We start from the raw sequence: 16194 nt of genomic DNA on the forward strand, positions 1-16194 counted from the left end.
ATTAAAATTCTCTTGGAATGTTGTTTTTGCACTCAAAAAGCCCTAGAAATATAATAATTGACCAAAGGAAAATGTAATTTTTAGTAATTTATCAATTTTGTCAAACGGTTCTTTTCTTTTTATTTTTATTTTTGTTTACAAAATTCGATTTCAAGACATCATGAAATTTGTTTGCTATTTTTGTTTCAGTTTTATAAATAAACATAAGCTTCTTATGTGTAAATTGGCATTTCTTTCATCTCTCAGACGAAAAACATCATCAAAATCGACAAAAACACTTTTGGTCATAACAAAATATGATAAAATCTCAACTTTTTTGAAATATCCAATTTTGACATTTCACACAAAAACAACAAAAAACTTAAAGCCCTTATCTTGTTAAATCATAATTATGTGTGGTAAATATTCTTTTGGATGATTTGAACATTGTTCGAACAGCATGACAACATATTCACTCCGCAGTGTGAGCGTAACTTTATGTGTCATTGTACCCTCTGTGCTCCTAAGTTCAATGGCCAAACAAAAATATAAAATTCCCCAAAAATAAAAAAAAAAAAAAAACAACATTTTAGTCAAATAGACTGTGGCTTGTGGCGCGTCAGTGGGTAGGCAGTAAGTTATAAGTAGGTAAGGTACCTAACCTACTCTGGATCTGGCATGGCCTGTCATTATTTGATCATCGTAGGTAAATGACCAGATACAGCGATAAACTTCGACTTTGAAATAGCAACAATTTGTTATAAAATATTTTATATTTTATTTTTTTTGGGGGAATTTTTGTTTACACATTGGAAACACAAATTGAGAGGGGGCCAGACCAGTTCAGATGGGATGTGAGAATAAAAATAAAGTAAAAAATTTTGTGTTCTTTTTATTTTATGTTATTTGTCTTTTTTTTATTATTATTTCAAAGGGAATTGAACTTGAAGTTATTGGATGATGTGAACAAGGCCAAAACGTTGTTTGTTAGTTGACTGCGAAGATGGTTAGTCCGTTGACTGTTTGGTTTTATTAATATGTGCGAGTATGTACTTATGGCTGGCTGAAAAGGCCACCGAACGCATGACGATGATAAAGGAGCTGGAAGGTAGGCAGTGGCAATCCAGCTCCTCCAGTGTACTTCTACACCAGACATGCTGGTTTGTATGTTCTCGCTAATATGTCGTCGTCGTCTCCGTCGAAGTCGTTGTCGGTTCTTTGGTCAGTGGTTAGCTGGGATGGTATAAACTGCTCCTGTTGCTGCTCATCCCTATCTCATCAGCTACTAATGCCTCTTGGATTATACTATTGCGTTCTGGTGATATGGTTTGATTCTATACTGCCATTGCCACGCAACGGAGTCGTACGTTAAACTCAATTACTCTGCTCGCCACCTCTTTAACGTTCCGACTCTGATTCTGGTGTTGACCGACGACGAAGCGACCGTATACGCGACTTAGTCGTCGTCATCATCGTCGTTGAAGTTGGGAAGGAGAAAGATTCCTCTTCTACTGGGATGGTTGCTGCTAAGCAAAGCATTTAGACTTGCTAAAAGTATGGCTAGCTTCTTCTCCTTATAATATGATGTTTTGTTTTATTTAATTTCATTTTGTTGCTGTTCTGAAATATAGAATACGAAGACGAAAGAAGCAGAAGACATTTTAGAATTTCACCTTGGAATACGCGTTTATTGAACTGCCCTGAACGTTTGAGACATGATAATGGTTATGGTGATGTTTGATGTTCTCAACAACAACGGCAACAACTACTTCGAAGACGACGACGACGACTATACGCTTATACAATAACGATGAAGATGATGATGACGAAGACGAAAGCGATTGTTGTTGGCGACGAAAACGCAAACGAAGACGACTACGACGGACTACGGACGACGACGACGACCGACGGACATAACCTCTATAATGTCTGTCGAGGGGGTGTGTTTTTATTTGCTGAATACATATATTTTCAATCCAAAGGAAGGTTACTAAACTAAAAATGCGTCTATCCTTGAGAAAGGTATAGATATAGGCATCTTATAGATTGAAGATACTTGAGAGCTTATAAACTATGTTATATTTTTGTTTGAGAGCGAGAAAAAGCAAAGTGGCAAGGTGATTTTGATGTCTGGCGACGAGGCCGACCTTGACAGTTCATAATGAACTGTTCGACTCACACCCTAAAAGGTCAGAAATTTATTTTAATTTCAAATGTCAATGTCGTGTTAACCATAATAAAGTATCACCGAAGTTGATGTTATACTATGTTCATTATGATGGTTACATAATTTAATTTTATAATAAAAAATTCCTTTGCTTTTCAAAATTTTATCATTTGACAGTTATGTGTCAAGTTATTTAATTGAGATTGTCTGTGAAAGATTAGACAGCAGTCACATGAATTCTTGATTTTATGACAGAAGCACAGTGTTATGTGCTTCATGGTGAATGAATTGCATTTTATTAGTGGTGGATTTTCGAAATAAGATGTGGTAAGATATTTTTTAAGGTAACTTTCTATATGTAAACGTCAGTGTTTGGAGAACTCATTTAAAAACATTTAGGTGCCAAATTTGATAGACTTAAGTTGAATTTAAGTAGGAAAGTTTAAACTGTTACATTTATTCTTTGGATCTAACATGAAATACTTATTTTTTTTAAGAAAAGTGTGGTGAGTATAAGTTAAGAATGACAAAATTATACTCTACATTCTAGTTTATAACTAAGTTGCTTTTTTAATAAGTTCATTATAATTACAACACTAAAATATAAGTGGATATTAAAAAAAAGAGTTGTTGATGGTGTGGTGAATTTTACCATAATATGTATCAAAGTATTCCTTTAATTTCAGCAAACATCATTTCTGTCACTTCTGTCATTCTGCTTATGTCAAAATGTCGTTTACTTTTTATTTGTATCTGTTAATTGTCAATATTGAAAGAATTTACTTGAGTTGTCGATGGTGTGGTGAATTTTACCATAATATGAAAGAATTTCTTTAATTTGTGCAAACATAACTTCTGCCACTTCTGTCGTTTACCTTTTATTTATAACTGTCAATTGTCAATATTGAAAGAATTTACTTTAGTTGTTGATGGTGTGGTGAATTTTAACATAATGTCAAACAATTTCTTTAATTTTAGCAAACATCATTTCTGTCACTTCTCTCCATGATTATTTTGCTTACGTCAAAATATCGTTTACCTTTTATTTGTATCTGTCATTTGTAAATATTGAAAGAATTTACTTCAATTGTTGATGGTGTGGTGAATTTTACCATAATGTCAAACAATTTCTTTAATTTTAGCAAACATCATTTTTGTCATTTTTTTCAGTGATTGTTTTGCTTATGTCAAAATGTCGTTTACTTTTTATTTGTTTCTTTCAGTTGACAATATTGAAAGAATTTACTTGAATTGTCGATAGTTTGGTGAATTTTACCATAATATCAAAGAATTTTTTTTTCAATTTGTGCAAAAGACAACTTCTGCCATTTTGCTCATTTCAAAACGTAGTTTACCTTTTATTTGTATCTGTCAGTTGTCAATATTGAAAGAATTTACTTAAGTCGTTGATGGTGTGTTAAATTTTACCAAAATGTCAAAGTATTGCTTTTATATCAGAAAATATAATTTCTGTCTCTTCTGTCATTTTGCTCATGTCAAAATGTCGTTTACCTTTTATTTATATCTGTCAATTGTCAATATTGAAACAATTTACTTTAGTTGTTGATGGTGTGGTGAATTTTACCATAATGTCAAAGAATTCCTTTAATTTCACCAAACATCATTTCTGTGACTTTTCTCAATGATTATTTTGCTTATGTCAAAATGTCGTTTACCTTTCATTTGTATCTGTCAATTTTGAAAAAAAATTACTTTAAAATATAATAAAATACCTCAAAGAAAAATGTTAAATGAATCTATTTGTAAGTTTGTAACTTACTCACAAAATAAATACACTGATGCGCAAAATGATAATGAAATTCACAATGAATCAGAAGATATGACGGCACCTTATCTGCCAAACAACAAACAGAAAACAAAAAGAAAATAAATACTTCTGCAAACTATCATCATTTGATTTTGTAAATCAAATTGAGAGTGAATAACACAAGTCAATTAAAATATTTAGCTTGGAGTGATTGAATCAAATACAAATACAAAATATAATCACACCAAGTGTCAATTAACTTGCCTTGAGTTTTATTTTTGGATTTATGTTTGGATTGATCAAAAAAACATTTGGAAAAGGTTCAAGATCAAAATTTGTATTGATCTTGGTTTATGACAAATCTGTAATTTCCTATTCGTAAAACTTATGCTAATTCAAATCAATACAGATTGTTTATAACTTACATTTTTTGTATCTGTTAGGAAGATTTTACAAGGCTTGACTGTCAGGGACACTCTAAACAAACCCTTAAAAAATAGAGTTCCTCAGGGAAGCGACTATGGTCCTTGCTTTTTTTTTGTTGAATTAAAGCTTGCAGAACGTATTAACAACAGTTTCAAATTTAAACTTGATATGACACAAATTTGTTGCCATAAGAAACGTCAGTTCTCTATTAGAAGAGACAGATTCACCGCATATGTTGATAATCTCACTTTGAAATGCAAAACACGTCTTCAATTATACCGGAAATGACATTATATTTTCAAAAATAGCTTTTATCTTTCAAATAATCTTCAAAAATGACAGCTGTCAAATTTGCTGTCACTACACACTGTCAGATTCTTTAAATAACTTACATTTATTTGTATCTGTTAGGTAGATTTTACAAGGCTTAACTGTCAGGCACACTCTAAATAAACTCTTTGAAAAAAATGGAGATCCTCAGGGAAGCAACTAGGGTCCTTGTCTTTTCTTTATTGAATTTAAGTTTGCAGAACGTATCAACAACATATTCAAAAATAAACTTGCTATCACAAACAATCTGTCACAAATGATAGCTGTCAAATTTGCCGTCATAAGAAACGTCAATTCTTTATTAGAAGAGACATATGCACTGAATATGTTGATCATCTCACTTTGAAATGCAAAACAATACTTCAATTATACCGGAAATGAAAATAGCTTTGATCTTTCTAATAATCTGTCAAAAACGACAGCTGTCAAATTTGCTGTCACTACAAAACAGTATTGCCAATTCTCTAATAAACAAAAACAAATACACACATTTTAATGCTTCTAGGAAATAAATTTCACCTCACTTTCAAATAAATGCAAAACATATCTTCAATTAGACCGGAAATCTATGCATCTTCAATTTTGCATTTAAAAATAGCTTTCATCTATTTTATCTCACTCAAGCTGCAAAAAAATTCCATTAGTGAAACTGGATATACTTGAATTCCGGGAAACTGGAAACAAAATCAATGAGACAAATCTTAGAAGATCTCACGAAGTGATGATGTTTGACGGGGAAGACCGATCGAAAGACCGACCCACTGACAGATCGACGACACACATGAACCCAAATGCAATTTTCTAATGCAAAATCTCTGATCTCAGGAAAAATACAAAAAAGCGAGATAGAAAATAAAAGCAAACTTTCCGACCTCCTCCGAACAAGAAGAAGAAAAAAGAATCAGAACATTCATAGGAAACGAAGCATAGAAGAATCTTCACTAAGTGAAAAGTGAAGAGACCTCCAATATTAAAGAGTGTACTGTAAAAATGTATTTAAAAAAGTTAAACAACAAAAGAAAAAGCCAAAAAGGTTATTGAGTTTAGAATTCTTGAGCTTCTTCAGACTGAAGAAACTGAAGATACAGAGCAATGATTTATTTAAACAAACAATAGCCAAATACACTCAACGAAGATTTAAGTAGATTTGGAGCAACTGTAATATTCAAACCATTTTCCAGAGCTGTATTATATAGATTCTTTGCTGACCTGTTTAAGAGTCCAACAAGCTTGCCGATGAATTTCTAAAGAATCTTCATCTTCATAGTTTTCTATTTTGCTGTTTGATGCTCTCTCGTACTCGTACTTGTATCTTTTCCAATCTAATTTGTAAAACCTAACACAGGTTATTCCCATTTATGGCAAATTCGCTGCGTGCACGACATCAAGATCGAGAATGATAGCCATTTTTCTAATGTAATTCCTGAACAATTTCGTCTTACCGATGGGAGGGTTTTGATGGGTTGGGATGGCTCACCATTTCATTTGGAATATGGAATCATTGGAACGTGGGCAAAAGAAACACACTCGCAAAATGGACATAAATATGTCCCTGAGACGGACGGTTGGTTGGTTGGATAGTTGGTTCGTTCGTTTGCTCGTTGGTCAACCAGTCCAGTTTTCAGTTCTGAGTTCTAGCTTAGCTATAGAAAAGATGGTCAGCAAATGGTATCTATGTGGGATCACATATATTTCATTAGAAAAAGGCGTCTTCGGGACTTGGGGGACTTTATATACTATATTCTAAAAGTTGGTATTTGTATTCGGGTGGAAAGGATGAGATTTGCTAACCCTGCGCACGACCATCCGCAATTGGGGAATAATAATATTTCTTCTTCTTTTTCTTGGTTTTATTTCTTTTTATTCTGTTGCTATTGGTTTCCTCGAATCGCTCGCTCTGCTAACTTATTTGAATGTTCTTCTTTTTTAGGTTTTTCCCTACCCAATCTTCCCTTCCTATCGCATTCCCTCTTTTTCTCTCTGTCAAACTCTGTGGATATGGTTCGATGATCCCTTTAAGCGTTCAGAGAGTCTAACTAACACGTTCAGTTCAATGTCCTCATCCCAGTGGCAGAGCATTTACAGCGGATGGACGGTGGCCCTGCCCGGCTTGAGGTTTGACCAAAGTATAGTAAGACTTTAGCTGTGCAGCCTGCGGCTCTGGTTCTGGCTTCTGGTGGCTTTAAGTTAGGGCCATGAGAAGCGTCATCATCATCGTCGTCGTCGTAGTCGTTGGCCCTCTTCGGTCGCCGGTCGCTGGTCGCTCACTTCTCGTCGTCGCGCAGAGAAGCCTATTATGGACACCATTAGAGGAGATATATATTACACATCGCTCTATATGTACACACATTATATCCCTTGTCGGCAATGATGGAGCACAGTAAAATGTATATAGCTACTCCAAACTCTTCGCCAACTTGGCTCGTCCTCTTCAAACGCTGGATGTCTTTTCTTTTCATCATTCTTTGGATTTGGTTCGGTGGTGTATAGAATATCAATATATGTACCTTGGGAGTTTCGGGTTTTGGTTTTGGTTATATAGGGATTCTCATAAACGCTTTTTGCATTCGAAATCGGATTTCTGAAGATGTTTTCGGTAAGGTGAGAAGTGAGAAGAAGAAGAACGACAAGTCGGCAAGTATTCAAGCAGTGATGCCCCATAATCCAATGCCTTTGCCGCCTTCTCTTGGATTCTTGAATGTCTCACCCCAATCTTGTTACTCGTATATTGTGGGATTTCTTATAGTGGCAAGTGGAGTGGAGTGGTGCGTTCGGTATATGACACTATATAAGAGTATAGCAGGAAGTTTGGTTGCATGCGCAATAGATTTTAGAAATGGCTGCTGTTGCTGCTGGCATTTGTATTGGGGAATGCTGTAGCCGTGCTTTGTGTATAAAATAATGTAATTTAGAAATAAATAGATTTTATTTTTTGGAGACAATCCAATATCTTGATTTGATGCACTGTAATGTGTCAATGCTGGGGAATGATTTATGGTCTGCATTATGGGTGGCCTACTAAATTCAGAATACACAAGGCAACGAAATTTCTTTAATTTTATTATGGGAGTGTATAAACTGTACGGTGATTTAGGCAGCATTAAGCTCGTTATAGCATCATCACATTATTCTCATCCCCCCCCCCAACAAAAAAAAAAAAAACAGTGGTTAGACATTTTGGGGTGATAGTATAAGATTATACTGAAAGATCAAATTATCTGTCAGCTGTCAATTTTACTCAGTTCTTTAAGAATATTATAGTGTTGTCAAATTCAAATTTTAAACATCTTGGTTTTGTTGTTGAATATTGAAACAAAATTGGATTGTCTCCAATTTTTGACAGACACAAATTTGGAGAGATTTTTATAAACGTCAAACTAAATGTCAGACAGTCATAAGAAAACCACTAAATTGGCAGTATACTTAGGATTCTGAAATATGTGTACAAAATTTGAAGAGGAACAATATTAAAGTATACGTATTCACCAAAAAAGTAGTCAACTTTTTCTATAAACGTCAAACTTAATGTCATACAAAACGGATAACGTGACAATACATATTCTTATTAAGGGTTCTAAGATATGTGTATGAAATTTTGACACGAACTGTTGGTGTAAAAACAATAAAATTGAATGTATAGATATTCACCACTTTTGACGTTTGATAGAGACATCACCTTTTTAATGTATAACTATAAGCGTATGCATTTCATCCACTGAGTTTCTGCCGTATTTTAATACATAAAAATACAAAATTATTAAATAATAAAAACAAAAGTTTCCCGAGCTCCTCCCATGTCAGTAATTCACTCTATGAGAGCCCTCAAATTCTTATTGCCTGCACTTAATACCATTTCTTTTACATGCTTATATGAATACGTATCTTATGATATAAATGTAAACTTGTCAACTTGCTGTTTTCGAGTGAGACAATTCAAAAATATATATCCTAAGTGATATTTCTCTGATTTTGGATAAGGAAATATGACGCCTTCGTAACTTTGACACTAATGAGGTGAATATCCGTCCTGTTTTTAACACTTATTTCCCATAGGCTGTTTTTGCGTAAGATAATTTCACTCTATTTATGGATAGGGCACTTTGGCGACTTGTCAGTTAGTTGTGTTTTGACAGCCTTAGAACCCATTTGACATATGTCATGTTTTCAATAAATATTTTTTGATAACAAAATAAAAAACAAAGTATTGTTCGATGCGTTCAGACGAAGCGACTTTGTCGTCGTTTTTCATGCGTGTTCTTCTGGAACAAGAAAAATAAGATCAATGCCTGCACTTGATTTAATTTCTTTTACATGCTAATTTGAATAGGTATCTTAGGATATAAACCTAAAGGTATGTTCACAGTCACTGACGCACCACTGCCACCAGCTAACCAAAACACAACAACTCGAATGTCTGTGTGTTGCAAGTAGGTATTACCAGTGCTGCTACTGGTTATTGCTCTCTCTCAATGAACTCACCACACTTGTGCTTTGCATATTTTCAACACAAAACAATATGTCAAAATGCAAGGGACATTAACCGTCAGGTTTTTGTCTTTAAGGTGGTTAATTTATAAAATGATGAATAAAGAATCACATTAAATATCAACACAAATGAGGTGCGGCGGCGACGACCGACAGACAGCGGCATCGAACGGCATAAAGTGCAACGACCGCGACCGCAGCGCGGATGTCCATTAAAACAGCCCAAATTTATGAGCAGTCACCGGCCGTTCACGTCGAGTCGCGTTGTCGGATGCTGGTAGTAGTCATCATCGTTGTGATTGAACTTGGGATTATAAGAAGTATGACCGCGACGAATTGCCGCAGTCATTGATCACATTGACGTGAACTTTATGACGTATAATAAAAACAAAAATCTGACAGATAATTTATGCATTCACAATACTTTGAAGTTTGTCTTCTTTCCGTCTCGTCTTGTGTTGTCTTCTTTTTCCTCTCTTCTTTTCGATCTATTTTTGTACTAAACAGATTAGAAAAAGTATTTTTAATCTCTTCCAATATTTACTGATTCATCATCCTAAACGTATAAAGACTTCAGATAGACTCTAATTGATACAAAATAACAATCAATTCACAAAGAAACAGAACTAAAAGAGAAGATAAAGTGGAGAACTAAATAAATAAAAAAAAAAAACAACAAAAACAGAATAAGAAGAAAATCCATTGAACTATACTCGGAACTAGCCAAAGTCAAGTGCGTACATTCTCAGGGTTCTTGCAGCCAATGCCAAATGGTTTTATTTTTTTTTTTCCCCTCTCTTGTTTGTATAGTTTTGCTTCTTTTCTATATACACTATACTTTAAGTTCCTTGTTTTCTCCCTCTTTTGAAAATTGATTTACGTTTTTAATTGACTAGAATTTGAGGGGAATATAAACGTTTAGTACACATTTAGTACACTTTTAGATTATTTAGTTTTTCTGATTAGTTTATGTAAAAAGCAAATAAAATTTAGAAAATTTCATAGAAATATGATAAGAGGAATGTAATAAACATAAGCACCTATACAAATATTGAAGGCTATTTAAAAATTTAAACTAAAATGAGTGTACTAAAAGATTAAGGCACCTTGAACCATGTTTAAGTACATAATCAGAACACGTGCCAATCGAAAACAATAAAAATCAATTTATTTATAACTACTTTTTGAAATAGTTTGTGGGAATTTAAATCTAATTGAAAGAACAAATTCAAAATAAACTGGAAACACAACTTTGGAAAAGAATTAATAAAACAAAAAAGAACAAAACAAAAGAAGAAGATGAAGTTGAAGAGCCAGGTCAGCGATGAGAGAGTGGGTGGTCGGTTTTTGGTTGATTTGATAGTTTTGTTGTACCTGCCTATACTAAGATTTATTTATTTGACTTTTAAATTTGACAGCTTTTTAGATAGCCACCTATTAAATAAGTTAATTTAATTACTCTATGGAAGAGTTGTTGTAAATTATTATAGTTCTCTTCTTTTCAAGGTGAACGACCGTAAATTAATACTTAAATGATATGACCTTTAACAAAACTTAAAATAGATAGAATAGGGCGTTGGACTTATGGTTGAAATAATATTTTAGCCTTGGACAAAAAGCAACATGATTCAGATATGAGATCTTAGTCATAAATAGTTTGTCATAAGGAAAAACCTTCAAAACAACAACAACTGTCAAAATTTTGACATTTTATTAAAATGAAATGTCATCATGATGAAAAAATTCAAGTTCATATTCAAGTTAAAGTTCATTGAACGATAAAAGGCTTCATGTAATTTAATTAAATTTAACTTTATCTCAACCAGAAACAAAAAACAAAAAAAAAATAAACATCTAGGTAAATGTCCCCGAAAGAATATCATATGACAGTTTCCGCTGGCAAAAGTTATACGTGCTCTTTTGTCTCTTTTTGTTTGTAATTTTTTGTTGACCCGTGACATTTTTAGTGTGTGGGAATGAGAAACTTAATACACTGCATATATCTTCATAAAAAAAAAGGACACTGATGATGGTTACAAAAAAAAAATAAAAAGAAACTCACCTGAGTGTAACACCAATTTTCAGCAACTGGTGTATTAACTTCCGCTAAAGGCGGCGACGGTACACGACTAACCGCCATTGTACTACTTGATGCGTGCAGGTTAGATGTTACTCTAGCAGTTTGGCCTGCCTGGCATTCGTTTGGCAATCTAAAAAGATACGATAAAAAAAAATAATGATATAAATAAATGACGATTGAAATAATATACAAAATAAAAATAGATGTAAATTTTTATAAAAATGTATTTTCCCCAATTCGAAGTCAAACAATCTATCTGACCCCTCAGAAAAGATATAGTTGAGGATGGGTTACACAACACAATTATTATTTTAAATTCCTAATATATGCAATCATTGATACATCGACGAACCATCTTTTATATGAATTAAATTTAAGTTTTATTGTTAACCAAGTTATAATCTTCATGCTGACTTTGTTTTTGACACTATTGAGGTAAGTATCCGTTTTGTTTTTGACACTAGCTTCGCAAGAGCTGTTTTTGAGTAAGACAATTTAAAAATATATGTACATATAACCTAAGTTATATTTCTCTGTTTTTGGATAAGGAAATTTGAAGCCTTTGTTTTTGACACTAACGAGGTGAATATCCGTTCTGTTTTTAACACTTATTTCCCGAAGGCTGTTTTTGCGTAAGATAATTTTATAATATATCACATTATAATCAAAATTTCTCTATTTATGGATAAAGCAATATGGCGACTTCTCAGTCGGTTGTATTTTGACAGCCTTAACATCCATTTGACATCTGTCATGTTTTCAATAAATATTTTTTGATCACAAAATGAAAAACGAAGTATTGTTTGATGCGTTCAGACTAAGCGACTTTGTCGTCGTTTTACATGTGTGTTCTTTTTGAACAGAAAAAATGTGATCAGTTTAATGTTAACGTGACTACAACTGCTCTGTTTGGTATAAGAGACAAACACTATCCATCTGAACAAGGCCTTAAGGTGTCGTTTGTATAATTGGACATTTTGTGATTTCAAAAAACGTATATACCTCCCAAATTATAGGTCTGTTCGTTTACTTCTTTTTTAGTTCCATTTTCTACTAACTTTGGAGTTAAAATTGCAGTTTAAAGGGAAATAAAGCAACAGATGTTAGAACAACGCTTTAAAATTAAAAATTAATAAAAAAAAAACAATGCAAAAATTCAACTATGTACTTTTCTAATAACAGTTTTTAATACTTTAAGTGCTTCATGTAAAGTCTAAGGACATTAAAGTAAGTTTATTGGAAGAAGTCGTGTCAAGCAGGTAGAGAAGGTTAAACAATAAACAGCTCATATAAACGAGTTGAACTCACAAACAAAAAAAATCAATGAATAAACATTAAACGAAGAAGCGACACTCGCACTGGCTTGGCACTCAGTTCAGTTGAGTGTTCGGACGTTCGGTCCTTCAATGTACTTTTTTTTTATTGTAAATTCTACAAAAGTGCACCTTTATTTATCCTGTGGTTGTAAATATGTAACTAGGTAGGTACATACCTTTAGGTTTTTTGTTTTATTATTTAAAAAAATGGCCTTTTGTCAACAAGTACATACGCTACACATAACTAAGATGATCAATATAAGAGGTATCCACAAAATAATAACACATCTCAACTACAGACCAGCAGTAGCGCAAAACAGAAAAAAAATATCCCCCAGGAAGGATGTTCAGTGCACTGAATATACATAAAAGAAAAGAAAATATATTTCTCATAAAGTAGCACGAGGATACTCTACACAAAGAGGCCAAGATTAAACGGTTATAGGGTTGCCATGTCATAAACTAGCTCAATAGCCCAATTTAAAAACATTTGTAGCTCAAAATTGGATTCGAAAAAGTAGCCCAAATTAAGGTTGTTTTTTTCTGACAAACGTTTTTGACGCATAAACTTATGATTATCAATTTAGGAAAAATATTCTCTATATATCATTTATCTGTGTGAAGAAAAAATGTTTCCCAAGATTTGGGCTTTTTATAGCAAAACTGTTTTTGGGCTGCCATATTAAATTGTTTACTATAAATAGCTCACTTTCCGATAAATAGCTCAATCTGGCAAGCCTGAAATAATAAACAAAAAGAAAACGAAGGAACTAGCTAGAGAGGAGCACACTTACTCATGTATTGTACACATTTCATACATTTTTTCAGGGTTCATATTTTGCCATTAAGTCGTTGTATAGTCTTTCGTGTAAACGTAAAGTAAAGAAGTTTACCTTCTTCGTCATCTTCTTTTTCTTATATCTTATTCTTCGACCACTTTATCCTGTCCTGTCCTTGTATATATTTATGTACATTAACACATGTTTTTTATATATAATAGAATATACCACGTATGATTGTCTTATCCGTTTATCGCGTTCTTAATATTGGCCCAAAAGATATAACAAACACATTACATGGGTTACAGATAAAATGTGGATGAAATAAGAGGGATAAAGAAGTGGACAACGAATAAAAGAGAAGAGAAACATCTGCTTCATTGCTTTGTATTGAATTAAAATAGTATTTTTGTTCTTCTTAAAACCAATTGATAGCCATTGAAAGGATAGACCAAGGACGTTAAACGAATAAAAAACAATTAAACTGTCAAAAGTGTGCATTACACATTTCATTTAAAAAGATAAAATTTTGAAACAATTTAACACTTAAAATGACAATGGAGACAACAATCCTAATATACATATTAGGATTGTTATTTTATAAACCAACTGTCAAAAGAAAACTACATTTGACACAATCAAAAGGAAAATACATTTGACACAATTCAATACTTAGAATATCAATGGAGAAAACAATTCTAATGTACTTCAAAGATTTTTACAAATCCAACTGTCAAAAGGAAACTACATTTGACACAATTCAACACTTAGAATGTCAATGGAGAAAACAATCCTAATGTACTTCAAAGTTTTTTTCAAACCAACTGTCAAAAGGAAACTACATTTAACACTATCAAAAGGAAACTCCAATTGACACATTTCAACACTTAGAATGTCAATGGAGAAAACAATCCTAATATACTTCAACGTTTTTTGTAAACCAACTGTCAAAAGGTAACTACATTTGACACAATTCAACACTTAGAATGTCAATGGAGAAAACAATCGTAATGTATTTCAAAGTTTTTTACAAACCAACTGTCAAAAGGAAACTACATTTGACACAATCAAAAGGAAACTACATTTGACACAACTTAACACTTAAAATGACAATGGAGAAAACAATCCTCATTAACTTCAAAGTTTTTTATAAACCAACTGTCAAATGGAAACTAAATTTGACACGATCAAAAGGAAACTCCAATTGGTACAATTCAACACTAAGAATGTTAATGGAGAAAACAATCCTAATGTTTTTTTACAAACCAACTGTCAAAGGGAAACTACTTTTGACACTACTAAAAATAATTTAATTGTTTTTTCAACAAAAAAAAAAACAAACAGAACTAATGTAGAAAATTAATTCTGGTGTAAATTATTATTATGCTGTCATATGTCATCTTTGATAGTTAAAATTAGACTTATTTCACATTTTTATTAAAGGTTGCTTTCGCAAAAGGCATTTTCTTTGCAAATATTATTATTGTCCTAAGACGTGAGAATTTTTCTTCAATTCCAACGTTTTGAAGTCTATTGAATTGGCAACACAAAAACCAGTTGTCAAAATGACAGCTGAACAAAAACAATTAAACTGTCAAAGTGTGCATTATACATTTCATACACATAGATACAACTTTGAAACAATTTAACACTTAAAATGACAATGAAGAAAACTATCCTAATGTACTTCAAAGTTTTTTACAAACCAACTGTCAAAAGGAAACTACTTTTGACACTATTAAAAATAATTTAATTGTTTTTTTCTACAAAAAAAAAAAACAAACAGAACTAATGTAGAAAATTAATTCTGGTATAAATTATTCAACTAAACAGAGTTCAGTGTTCAGATTGGCTGACATCCTACACTTGTCAGAAAGCTGTCATATATCATCTTTGATAGTTAAAATTAGACTTATTTCACATTTTTATTGAAGGTTGCTTTCGCAAAAGGCATTTTCAAAACACGAGAACTTTTCTTCAAATCCAACGCTTTGAAGTCTACTAAATTGGCAAAACAAAAACCAGTTGTCAAAATGACAGTTGAACAAAAACAATTAAACTGTCAAAAGTGTGCATTAAACATTTCATATACATACATACATGCAACTTTCAAACAATTTAACACTTAAAATGACAATGGAGAAAACAATCCTAATGCACTTCATCGTCTTTTATAAACCAACTGTCAAAAGGAAACTACATTTGACACTATTGAAAATAACTTAGTTTTGCAAAAAAAAACAGCAAACAGAACTAATGTAGAAAATCAATCTTGGTATAAATTAGTCAACTAAACAGAACTCAGTGTTAAGATTGGCTGAAATTCTACACTTGTCAGAAAGCTGTCATATATAATCTTTGATGGTTTAAATGAGACTTAGTTGACATTTCTATTAAAAGTTGTTTTAGGGAAATGCATTTTCTTTGCAAATATTATTATTGTCCCAAAAAGTGAGAACATCCCAGTTGTCAAAATGACAGTTGAACATAATTCTCCAATCTTGACACCAAAATTAATTAATTTTGTCATTTTTGTTGTTCTGGGAAATAATTTCTATCTCATTGATTAATCAATGATCTATGCGCCTATCTTTTATTGATACTAATTCACGCCCACATTTCTGTTGCTCATAAATGCCTATAAAAGTAGATCAACCATGACTTAAACACGAGTTATGTATATTGTACACACATATAGGAAATTAATTTCTATTTCTTTTTTCTTTTTATTATTTTGTCAGCATGACTTCATAGCAAAGAATATTTATTAGAATATCTCGTGTTCTTTTCTATTAATCGTAAGTCATTGAATGAATTCCCTTCCTAATTGAATAACATCATCTCCGGGTGTAGATAAATTCTAG

The 16194-nt window shown here is 32.4% G+C and overlaps 1 protein-coding gene across 5 annotated transcripts in view; it reads right to left on the bottom strand.

Annotated features, from left to right (window-relative positions):
- Positions 1–16194, bottom strand: part of LOC129953797 (protein roadkill) — a 448090-nt gene that overhangs the window by 26867 nt on the left and 405029 nt on the right. For all 5 annotated transcript variants that reach the window (XM_056067262.1, XM_056067263.1, XM_056067260.1 and 2 more), the window contains one exon: positions 11218–11365. In XM_056067262.1, the coding sequence (XP_055923237.1) occupies positions 11218–11295 (78 nt within the window). In that variant the 5' untranslated portion in view covers positions 11296–11365. The remainder of the gene's footprint in view (positions 1–11217; positions 11366–16194) is intronic.

This window comes from Eupeodes corollae, chromosome 1, assembly GCF_945859685.1.
Source record: "Eupeodes corollae chromosome 1, idEupCoro1.1, whole genome shotgun sequence".
Classification (NCBI taxonomy): Eukaryota; Metazoa; Arthropoda; class Insecta; order Diptera; family Syrphidae; genus Eupeodes; species Eupeodes corollae.